Raw genomic sequence first — 12,844 nt, 5'->3', positions numbered from 1 at the left:
AGACCTTTTCTGTGGATAGAAGCTGAAAGGGCAGCTTGGAACCATGAAGAGATGGGGAACAAGGGTCCATTATATTTATATCTATACTGTAGCGTTCAAAACAAAACCTAAGTGTACTGGCAGACCATAGTCAGCATGGGCACACCCAGATTAGCTTCTTCAGGCTGTTTTATCCTGGGAGTTGGATCTGCAGTTATCCGCCCCTCCTCCCTCCCTGTAGTTATCCACCCCTCTTCCCTTCCTTCTGTGCTAGGACACCTTATCTCTCTTTTTGCCTCCTATCTGGCTCTGCATCTTAACTTAACCAAGAAAGGGAAAGGATGTTAGTCATTCTGCATAGCAAGTGACAGGTAACATCTCAGGATGCTTCCTGTTGGGTTATTTGCCTAAGCAAATAGATGCATTCTCTAATTCTGTAAGTGGGTGACAATGCACCCTGCTAGGCTCTGGGGAGGGGGCATTCTTGAGCCGAGGCTCACCAGTTCAGCCCCTTTTGGTATGGGGAAACTCTGGATTTGAACCTCAGCACAGCAAGGGAGGGAGTAGGGGGAGGGAAGTGGAGAAAAAGTAAGTGGAAACTCTGACTCAAAAACCAAGATGTCTGGGCTGTGTGTGTGTGGGGGGGGCGAGGACAGAGATTCATTTTCCAGCCTCTCTTTGTACTGAATATAGCCACAATCCTAAATTCTAGCCAAGGATACTGGACAGAACTATGTGGGACTTTCAAGAAATGCCCTTAGTTAGGGGAAGGTCTTTCTCCCTTCTGGCTGGGATGCAGAGATCATGGCACGAGGTCACACAGCTGGCAGGTAGAAGACATGGGGCAAATGAAAAGCCTGGGCATCTGGTGGAATTGAGAAATTCCCTATCCATTCTGGACTGTCTAAATTGACTTCTTTTGTTTGAGAAATAGTCTGTCTTGTATAAAGGAAGACAATTTTGCATTTTCTTTCAGACACAGTTGATGTGAAAACCAGATTAATATTTTAATATTCTTTCCACTTGCAGAGATGAACGGCAAGCTTGCCCACAGTGAGTGGGAGCCGTGGTGATCCAATGCATCCATGGATTGCTCAAGCAGAGGTTCTGAGCAGCACCTAAGTGGCTGTCACAAATACACAGAACTCAACCAAGAGGAGCCCTTGAGGGGGTCCACAGAGCTAGGCATCTCAGGAGGATGCCTTTTGCCAAGGATCCAAAACTCTGAGTCTGCCTGATTGTGGGGTTCAGAGTTCTCTAGACCTTCCAGGGCATGGCATCCATTCTTTCTCTCCCCTCCCTCCAGCCTCATGGTCATTGTCATGCAGGTTTCTTGCTTTCGATATAAGGGGGTTCCATCAGGGCCATCCACTATTTGTTACAAGGGGAAGGAGTAACAAAATACATCCTTTGGTGTTCATTCCATTATGGACTTGCCTGTAGATACTTTTTCACATGTAGAAGACTATATGGGGGATTTTTAAATATATAAGACCACGTGTCTTTGTCAGAATCCTGTGATGTGCAACTTATAGACAACATCAGATCTATTACCCTCAGAAACCTTGCACAGCTGAGAACTCAGATGCACCCTGAGAGCCATCACACACGTGTGTGTAAATGTCTGAGAGTACAGGTAACAGTATATATACAAATATAGTTATGTAAAGGAGTACCAGTTAACTTTATACAGACAACAAATGCCTACTCCCCAGCCCCCAAAACATGTCTAACGAAGACTCCTGAGTCCACTGTGGAAAGACAGCAGCTGCAAACTAAACTCATCCTGAACCATACTGAATAAAGGCAGTACAGTGACCTCAATGCTCAGAATGAAGACATCGCTTTATTTAGTGTAGTGCCCAAATATATTTTATTTAGGGATTTTTTTTAAAAAGGCATACCAATTAATACCCAGGAAAGGGGCGTATCTATGAACATCATTTAAAACTGTGGTTAAATGTAATACCTGACATCACATACACCAACTGCAGTATACTTCTGTTTGCTCACTGTACAATCTCCAGAACCTTTTCACCTGTGATACTGTGCCCAGCAAACAACTCTGTTACCTCCTCCCTTAGCGTCTGCTCACCAGCACTCTGTCTTTATGTATGCTTTTTCTGGGGAGCTAGGATAAGAGTCACATAGTGGCTGGTTTGTTTCACTTTGTATGATTCCTCAGGTTTTACTCACTTTGCAGTGTAAGAGTCTGTGTCCTTTTAAAGGCTGGATACTATTCCTGTAATGTAAACCTGTTCATCTAACTACCAAACCCAATGCTCCCCCTCTGGGCTGTGGTGAAGGATGCTGTGTGCCTACAGCTTTATAGAGCTCTTTTAACATCATTGGTACACTGTTTGCTCCACCTATTCTGTCCATTGATAAGTTAACTGTGCCAATGACATGACCAATTCTCGGCAAGTTACAGTATACAAAGGCAGGTTTGTTGGGAAGCTCCTCTTGGGTGGGTTCACTGATTCTAAGAAATGAGACCAGGGAAGTCATGCTCAAGTTAAATAACATCATAAATTAAAAGGACCTGGCAAAGATTTACAGAAGATTTCACCCAAACACAAAGACTTACACCTTCATATCAGTAGCTCATGGAATGTTCTCCAAAATTGACCACATACTTGGGCACAAAGGAAGTCTTAATAGATACAAGAAAATTGAAATAACACCCTGCATCCTATCTGCCCACCATGAACTAAAGCTGGGTATCAACAACAAGAGAAACACAGAGTACAGACTCACTCATGGCTAATGAGCAGCTCACTACTGAGTAAAAGAAACAAACAAAACAAAGCAAAAATGGGTCTAAACAAATTAAAAAGAAAATTAAAAATATTTTAGCATGGAACAAAAACTAAAATAAAACATACCCAAACCTATGGCATATTGAAGTTAGTTCTAGTAGGCAAGTTCATAGCACTAAGTGTCACAAAGAGAAAGAGAGAGAGGGGGGGGGGGGAATCTCATATTATTAACTTAACAGCACACCCCAAAGCACTAAAATAATAAGAAAATAACACCCAAATGAGCACTGTGTTTTATTTTGAGGAGCAGTTTGCAAGGGCCGAAGGTGGATGCGAAGGGATGGGGAGATGAGGAGTGGGGTTGGGCTACATGATTTTCACAAAGAATAAATAAACTATCTATTCACAAAGAATAAATAAAACTTTTTAAAAAAAAGATTGATAAACTCTTAGCCAAATCAACTAAAAGATGGAGAGAATACCCAAATTAATAAAATTAGAGACAAACTGGGAACAACAGAGCAGACACTGAGGCTCATGAGGAAATACACCACCAAATTGGAAACCTGAAAGAAGTGGATATGTTTCTTGATATATACTATCTACCAAGGTTAAATTAAGATGAGATAATCAATTTAAAGAAGCTTACAACCCCTAATTAAATAGAAGCAGTAATTAGATATCACCCAACAACAGCAATAACAAAAAGCCCAGGACTAGATGAACTCAGTACAGAATTCTACCAGACCTTCAATGAAGAATTAACACCAATATTCTTCCAATTATTCTGCAAAATAGACACTTTAGAACATGGTGTAATTCTTTTATTTTACAAAGCCACAATTATTTTAATATCTAAACCACACAAAGACCTAACAAAGAAAGAAAATTACAGAGCAATATCCCTTCTGACCAGAGACAAAAATCCTTAATAAAATACTTACAAACCAAATCAAGTAACACATCACAAAGGTTATCTACCAAGAGCAACGAGGATTCATTCCAGAGATACAGAAAGGATTCAGTATAGGTAAGCTGATAAATGTAATCCACCACATAAACAGAATGAAAGAAAAAAAATCACACAATCATCTCATTAGACGTCTGAAAGACCTTTGACAAAATCCAACATCCATTCACGATAAAAGGTTCTGGAGAGCCAGGTATGGTGGTGCAGGCCTTTAAAACTAGCACTCGGATGCAGAGGCAAGCAGATCTTTGAGTTCAAGGCTAGCCTGGTCTACATAGATCGCTCTAGGATAGCCAGGGCTACACAGAGAAATTCAGGCTCAAACACACACACACACACACACACACACACACACACACAGAGAGAGAGAGAGAGAGAGAGAGAGAGAGAGAGAGAGAGAGAGAGAGAGAGAGAACCAGGAGACTAGAAATACAAGGACCATACCTCAAAACAATAGAGGCTACAAACAGCGAGCCCATAGCCAACATCAACCTAAATTCAAAGCACTTCCGCTAAGATCAGGAACAAAACAAGGTTGTCCATTCTCTCCATATCTATTCACTATAGTACTTGAAGTCTTAGCTAGAGCCATCAGCTAACAATTGAAGATTAAGAGGATGCAATAATAAAGCAAAAAGTCCAAGTATCTTTGTTTGCAGATTGTAGGGTTATTGGGTCCCGAGACCACTCTGCCACAGGGCACAGGCCAGGCCTCTCAGGGAGGCAGAATTCGAGAATTTGGCCACACTTACCCCATGCTATCTCTGGGCAGGTGTCGGCAGTAGAGAACTCCCAGGATACCACTCTGAGGGTGGGGAAGCACAGTCTGAGGCATGGGTCAGTCAGAACTGGTTTGGTAGTCCACAGGCCTGCAACAAGGCCGGGGCTGTCTGGCTCTCGGGCTCTCGGACACCCTAGGAACCGAGGAAGAGCTCCCCCACCCCCAGGCTGGATCTAGCCTGGCCAGGGAAGGGGAAAAAGGGAGAGTTCCTAAGCTTGGTGACAGCCATGGCTGGGAGCACAGAGAAGCCTTCTATGGGAGACTAGACTGCAGCTCTATAGGTGAAGGCTTTCTTCATGGCTCCCCACAATGGATCCCAATGAAAAGAGACAGTCCATGGTTTTAAGGCATTTATAGTCATGGTGGAAAGTGGATGTGTAAAACCATACCCCACTTCTCAGGCTGGGCCTGAAGTTAAATACCTTTTGCAGGAGGAGTGTCTGGGAAGGAAAGCTTATTTGCTAAGCCTCCAGGCCTTTAGGTACCTCGTTAAAACAGAGATCTGTCTTAAGCCTATATGACCACGGGTCACATCCTCTACCTGTGGAGGGGTTTGAGGTGTTGCCCTTACATGACTGATGGCCACAAATCTATAGAGTAGCCGGCTAGGGCTAGTGACAGGGGCTTGATGCCCGGGAATCAGGCAAAGTGCCACCAGGTCATCTAGCCTTAGTTCAACTGGGGAACTAGGCCACCTTCCACTGTCCCATAGCAGATAACATTACTTATGTTATCTGATTATGTGTGAGTACCAAAAACTCCACCAGGAAGTTTCTACAGCTGATAAACACATTCAGGAAAGTATCAGGATACAAAATTAACACACAAAAAGCAGTAACCTTCATATATACAAATGACAGACTGCGGAAGAAATCAAAGAAATACACCTTTTGTAATAACCTCAAAAAAATCTTGGAATACCTTTAAGCAAGCAAGTGAAAGACTTGTATAATAAAAACTTTAAGACATTAAAGAAGATAGCAAAGGATGGAAAGTTCATGAGTCAGTGGAATTAACATAGTAGAAATAGCCACCATATCAGTCACAGTTACTGAATCCAGGAATAAAAGCTTCCCAAGTGCAGGGATTACAGGTGTGAATCACCACGCCCACCCTCTGGGTGCTTTCGGAGCCATACTACTCATTCCATGGGCTTTCCAAAGTAGCCTTGAAGACTCAAATACTGAACTCTCATTCTCGTGTAGACCAGGCTGGCCCAGAGACACTCTAATGAGTTTAAAAACCTCAGGAAGTCATCAAAACATGGTATTGATGGTATTGTGACTGTGTGCTCAAGCAGATGTCCAGTGGTGCCATGGGGCTTCTGAGGCTTGAGGCTGTTTCACTGTCACCTAGAGATCTGAAGCCATTCCATGTCTGGGCACAGCATCCCTGGGACTGATGCTGGTGGGTGTGGATGTATGGTGGAGGGGTGGGCTGGGAGAGCTGAGGGCCGAGGCTACAGTATGACAGGAATGCCATCAACACAGAGACTTGTGTTCCTCAGAACTTGTCACAAATAGTCTCTGGCTCCCAGATACATACAAATGCAAAAGTCTGAGACCATGGTTGTGAGGCAAGTGGAGCCATGTCACCAGACAAAAACTGGGAAGGCTAAACAGATTCAGAAACCCTGGTATTCTCCTATCTGAGACCAGTAACCGTTTCATCTACTCCCAACCAGGTTCCTGTCCTGGAGGGGTTTTGCTTGTGTTTTCCCACAAGAATAGTCTAAGCCTATCTGGGTTCCTGCCAGAAACGTTCTTGACATCACTACCCAAACAAGAAGATGGCCTACTTCTCGATGGCAGAGAGGAAAAGGAGGAAGCACCATGTCCAAAGGAATATCAAGATCTCCTGGAAGGAAAATCCATGGGTGACTACTGTCCAGGCCATGGGCCCTCCACAAGCCCCCCTCTCCTCTGTTCTCTTGGCTGCTTTTTTCATTCTTCATACTAACTCTGCTACTGCCCAGGGTCTCCCTAACCTTCCTAACACCCACCACTGGAGATTCTTTGCTAGGGAAACCTACAGTGTACACAAGAATGTCAGAGGAATACCAGGATTGCCCACCGGAAGGATCTCGAGCCAGGATTGAGATCCCCCTACATCCGGCTTCCATCTCCACTATCCCCAGCCCTTTATCTGCTTTCCTTACTGAAACACAGGTGAATGTCTCCAGGTCTCCACATATGGAGGTTGCAGATATTGGAGCTGCAGAATGGAATCTACCAGCTGTGGCGGCACCATACTTGCCAATGTTAAAACTCATTTTCAGCTTTCCCATCAGCACTCCATGGGATGAACATTAGTGAACAGGAGTCATGGGTAAACTACCCTAATGGCCACGCCAGCTGCCCCACAGTCGACCCACGTGTCTCTTAGGAGCTTATCCCTGCCTCCAAATCAGTCTTTACCTAGGTTAATATTCTTCAACAGGAAAAATCTATCTCAGAAGGAACTCCAAGCCACCCTCTCCTGGCTACAGTACAGCCAATGTGCAGCTGACCTCCCTCCCTTAACCACCTACCCCAACCCTTCCCAGTGCTTTTTCTGTGCGTCTCTCTCCTGACGGCAGTTAGCAGCTGCTCCCATTAACACGTTCCTTTCATGAGCTCATGACCCTTACCCACAAGGAAAGCACGACATTCCTCTCCAACCTACCCACCCTCTTCGCCTTGGAGAACCCTCCCCCAAACTGCATCTTACATGTGCCCGTGACATCATCATCACCAAATCCATATGCGTTAACCCTCCTGCCCTCCTCTGGTACAGGCACTACAGGTGCCTGTATTAACCCTCCCCTTTTCAAGGCTCCTGCACCCCTGTGATACTTGTTCCCCAGTTTTACCTCTATGAACCTGAAAAACTCTCCTTGCAGATGAGAGGAAGGTGATTGGGCCTTGCTGTCTCACCAGCCACAACAGGAACTGCTGGAGCAGCCCTTGTCCAAACACAACATCCGGCCAGTGACTTCCAGGACAAGCTTGACCAGGCAATGGCCTCCACTGCAGACAGCCTTTAGTCCCTTCAATGCCAGATAACCTCCTTAGCTGGAGTTATTCTCCAAAACCAGAGGGCCCTGAACTTACAGCCTGCTAAACAGAGAGGGATTTGCATTTTGTTGGGGGAGGAATATTGCTTCTGTTAATGAATCTGGGCTGGTAGAACAAGAGGTACAAATGCTCAAAGAGCCCTGGGGATCTCCACACACACTATGCTCCCAACACCCTCACCCCTCGGTGCGCTAACCCCTTGGTGATGGGCTTTTTGCTCTCCTTGGCCCCGTACTAGCCACTGGAGCCTTGCTTCTTTTGGCACCCCACCTAATCCAATGTCTAAAGCAGCAGATGAGGTTCATTATCAAACTGTTCCCAGCATAGGAAACAGTTATTCTGAGGACACCGCTCCTTTATAAAAAGAAAAAGAAGATGTGGGGCAAGTGGAGCCGAGCCGGCAGACACACACTGCGAAGGTTGAACGAAGTCATAAACCCCGGTGCCCTCATACCTGAGACCCGTCGATGTTTCATCTGCTCCTGACCCAGAGCAAGTGACCACAGCACCTCACATGAGGATCATGACCCCTAGTCATACAGCACAGTTTTCCATGCTAGTGAGGGATCTACAAGGGCCAGCCCCAAGGGTTTAGTCAATAAGCTTCCCTTCCTGAACACGATTACCTGCAAAAGGTATTTAATCCCTGGTCCACTCTGAGTAAGTTGTTTGTATGCATTTTCCACAATGAACAAACAATATGGACAAGCGAGGACTGTCTTTCTCACTAAGAACAACTGTGGGGGAAGCCTCCATCATACAGAGCCACAACACCAAAGTCTCCCACAGAAGGCCCCTCCTTGCTTCCAGACACTCACTCCCTGAGCTAAGAGTTTCCCCTTCCCCCTCGGCCCACTCCCACCCCTGACCAAGAGGTTTCCAGCAGCGACTGGATGCCCGGGAGTTTTGTAACCATCTCCTCAGCCTCAGCCTGCCTTGTTTCTCACCTGGGCTGAGGTCTCCATCTTAGGCTACATTCATAGCCTAGTGCCCGTTTTGTTTCACCAGAAGAATCCACACACCCCAGTGGTGAGACAGAATGCGGAACCACACATGGCCGGTAATGTATCAGTGTATAACCAGGTGGACAGGTGAGACTGACACACACAACTGGAAGCTGCCATGAGCAGCCCAGCCAAGACTTCCCAATGTTGCCAAGGAGACTTAGTCCCGGGTGCAAGTCTTCACTTTTCATGCTCTCCCTTTGGAATGAGTAACAGCCATTTTCCTATGATAAGACCAAAGAGAGACATCAGGGACATGCAGGACTCCTGGTGTTCAGGGAAGCAAGTGTGTACTTGGAACGATTATCACCTCTCTTCTGCCTAGGACAACAGCTGCCAAGACAAAAGCATCCATTTCATTTGCTGGTGCTCGACACTGACCTGTGCTGTGAGCTGAGCGAGTGAGGTAAGGGGAAGGATAAACTGGGGTTTGGGAATACACCTCAGCTTGACAATGGCATCTGCTCCCTCCAAGGAAAGCCTCATGGTTTTCCCTTCTACACATTTAATTTTCCAAATGACCCCTGTCCAGGACTGTGGCGTCCCAGGCTTGCGGCAGGCTGCAGACTCACATCCTCCGATGCCTCTCACAAACGCCCGCTGTTACCAGCCTTCCTCATCCCAGTGTCTCCACCCCTTCCCTTCCTTCTGAGGTCACCCTGATGATGCACTTCCTTCACTCTCATAACATCAGCTGTCAACTAATGGCTCTTATTGTCTATCCCATAATTTATTATTTATATCTGGAAATGATACCTGAAACCCTTCAAAAGGAGAATCTCAATGCCTTTAAGTAAAGGAAGGGAGGCTACAGCTCAAGCTTGCACCTGCCTGCCAAGTTCTGGAATACTGGGCAGCTAGAAAGAGAGCTCAGCACACTGGGTGTGGTGTGCTTATTTACAGGGAGTGTAAAAGTCAAAGTCAAACACCCTGGGCATCTCTGTTATTTCTTCTATCTCCAGCCTCTGAAGAAGGCAATAACAAGAAAGCATCCCAAAGATGCTTTGAACACGGCCTGAGTGTGGACTCCTAAGTCCACATGCTGGAAGCCTACTGCCTAGCGTGGTGACTTTGACAATTTAGGGGAATCTTTAAGAGGCAGAGTCTAATGACTGCTAATCAGGCCTTTAAAGGGGAGTGCAGCCTCCTGAGAGGGTTTCAAGCAAATCTGGTACCTCCTTCAATCCCTACTGGTTCCTGTTGTATGATATGCTCTCCCTATCCACAGGCATTCCCCACTACTGACATCCCACCCACAACCTCACCAGAACCAGGCAAATTCCAGGGCCATGTTCTTCAACTCTGACAACTTTGAACTAAATAACCTGTTTCTTTACCAAGTACCCATCCTCTAGCAACTGGTCATAACACAAAGCAGGGACAAAGAGAGCTAAAATCAAACAAATTTGGGCACAAATTTTAAAATGTTCTTAATCTGGAACACACAGAGGTAGACCCAAGCATCTCTGACAGCATGGGTAAGGTTCTGGGTGGTGATATACATATACCATAAAACGAGGGAAAGCATCCATGACCTTCATCAGATAGTAGATAGGGAAACTCATGCAATCATGAATGTAAAGAAGGGGGATCTATTTACACAACAAACACTTAAAACAATCAAGACGAGCAGGGTGCGGTCAAGTCTTCACAGTGCACATCTGTTAACCCTGTAAATCTTCACGGTATGGTCCTCGCCACAGCTTGCAAAGTCCAACCACTCCGTCCCCTCTTCACTCTGCTCAGTGCTGTCACTGCAGCTCTTCCAGGATAACTTTCTGATACCCAGGGAGTGACTCTGGCTGCAACCAAGACAGAAATCATAAGGTCAACACAAGTCATGATTACAGAACACTACACTGGACTTCTACACAGTGATGTAACCGGGACAGGGTGCCCATGCAGCAGTTATAACAAGGATGGAAGGCTAATACTCCAGTAATTTTATGCTACATTGAAAATATCTCACTCTATTTCTCTCTTTCCTTCCTTCCTTCCTTCCTTCCTTCCTTCCTTCCTTCCTTCTTTCCTTCCTTTCTTCTTTCCTTTCTTCCTTTCTTTCTTATTTGTTTATTTATTTAATGTATATGAGTACACCATTGCTCTCTTCAGACATGCCAGAAGAGTGCATCAGACCCCATTACAGATGGTTGTGAGCCACCATGTATAGGACCTCTGGAAGAACAGTCGGCATTCTTCACCGCTGAACCATCTCTCCGGCCCTCTATTTACTTTCAAAACAGACTAATACTTTGCTCACTGGCCAATGACAATGCCCAAAGGAACAATAGTAAATTTCTGTCCAATGTTTTAATCGTCAGTAGAATGACTGAAGTGACTATTAAGGCGAACCTTTCAGAGGCCAGCAAGACAGCTAAGTATGCAAAGGTATTTCCACTTAGTTCAATGCCTGTGATAACTCAACTTCTGCAAGTTGACCTCTGACCTCCACTCACTGCATACATATGCTCATATACAAACACAGTCTTACATAAATGTAAAATTTCCTAAAAGTTAGTCTTTTAAGATAATATTTTATCTCATGATTTAATTATTTAATTCAATAATTTCAAGATTATTGAATATTTTAATTTGTAATATATTTTGGGCTATTTTCTTCTGCTGACATTGCTAAGAGATGAATGGACTTTAACATTTTTTTAACTACTGGGTTAAGAAAGATTTGAACCCCTTGGCAAACCATACAGTCAGAGCCATGATCTCAGGGTAACCTAACTGCAGGGCGTCAGGCAAGGTAATAAACTGTACTAGAAGTTCTTGTTTCCTAGGGTCTCCCAAAAGGCAGGCCGAAAACACTACCAAACAAACTAGCCATAGCTCTTGGAAAAAGTACAATATTTTCTGTGTCAAACTTGTAAACACATGCTCAAAATGAATAATTCAAGAGCAAGATTCCTAAGTCGATTTTAAGGCAGAAAGAATGAAAGAGAGCACAGGACACAGACCTCACCTTCAAAATTCCAAGGAGTCAGCAGGCATGAATGAGGTGTAAGTCTGAAGAATGGGGCCCCTGAGTGCGGATGAGCCCTTACAGTGCAGAAGACATAAGGACAGAGTTCACAGACAGGACTCAGCCCAGTCAAGCGTGGTGAATCAGTTTATTGGGGTTATTCAAAAGTGCATGGGAGATGGATAGGCAACTATCCACCTATCAATTGTTTACCTCTTATAATTTCAGAGACTGAGGGCCTCCTAAGGCTCCCCTGAACTTCTGGCGGCCCCATACAGAAGCATGCTAACAGACCTGATCTACTTCAGAGCAGGGAGTCATGTCCAACCAAAGGAGACATAAGATGTCCTAACTTACAAAAACAGCCACAAAATCATGCTACTGTGTGCGATGTTTTCTGAGAACTTTCTAGAGAAAATGCTTCCATGTTATGCTGACCATGACTGAGTGCTTAATGAGAGCTCATCTTTCTGTAAGGAGGAACCTGATTATTAAAGCAGCCATGAGTCACTTGGACATGAGTAAATTAGCTATGAATAGCAAGCTCTATAAATATGGGTGCTGAGTTTTAAAAAGGCAAAATATAAATGAGTAATATAGAAAGACCATTTTTTTTTCTCATATCACAAGTTATCAAGGTTTGGGACACTGTTCTGAAAGAGGAGCTCCAAAACCAGCGATAAGGACCGCAACATCAGCAGAGGCCCCAGCCTCCCTACCACACACTGTCAGCACTCACTGGATATGGTTCTCATCCTATTAAACAAACTGCTGGAAGTGGTGATCAATCAAATCATACATTTCTCCCATGGGCTATTCTGAAGGTTGGAACTTACTTATTTACAGAAAATGATGGGGTTTTGTCTTTTGAGGGGAGAGTTGTTTTTATTTCTTTCTTTAAATCTAGCATGTTGACACATCACATTTAAAAGATATGGAGGGACCTGGAGAAATGGATCAACATGCAAACAAGATAACCTGAGTTTACATCCCCAAGAACGATGTAAAAGCCAGACTAGCTACATATTCCCATAACCCTAGTGCTGTGTGGACTGGAGACAGGAAGACTGCCAGAGCTTGCTGGCCACCAGCCCAGCTCTAGATTCAATGAGAGACCCTATCTCAAGTGAATATGGCAGAGATGAATAGAACAGGACACCTGCTGTGCTCAGAGGTCCTCTTCAGACCTCTGTACATGTACAATGAGAAGGGGATGTGTGTGAACGCATGCATGTGAGAGCGTGCATGTACGTGCGTGTGCACACAGGGTGGGGGGAAGAGAGAGAGAGAGAGAGAGAGAGAGAGAGAGAGAGAGAGAGAGAGA

General features: G+C 44.8%; 1 protein-coding gene across 1 annotated transcript in view; it reads right to left on the bottom strand.

Annotated features, from left to right (window-relative positions):
* Nucleotides 1-9,940: 9,940 nt before the first annotated feature.
* Elp2 (elongator acetyltransferase complex subunit 2) overlaps nt 9,941-12,844 on the bottom strand; it is a 36,535-nt gene continuing 33,631 nt past the window's right edge. Inside the window, exon 22 of the mRNA XM_028774810.1 lies at nt 9,941-10,351. Coding sequence (XP_028630643.1) covers nt 10,198-10,351 — 154 coding nt within the window. The 3' untranslated portion in view covers nt 9,941-10,197. The remainder of the gene's footprint in view (nt 10,352-12,844) is intronic.

This window comes from Grammomys surdaster, unplaced genomic scaffold, assembly GCF_004785775.1.
Source record: "Grammomys surdaster isolate TR1022 unplaced genomic scaffold, NIH_TR_1.0 243, whole genome shotgun sequence".
Classification (NCBI taxonomy): domain Eukaryota; kingdom Metazoa; phylum Chordata; class Mammalia; order Rodentia; family Muridae; genus Grammomys; species Grammomys surdaster.
This window is presented reverse-complemented; position numbering and strand designations above follow the sequence as displayed.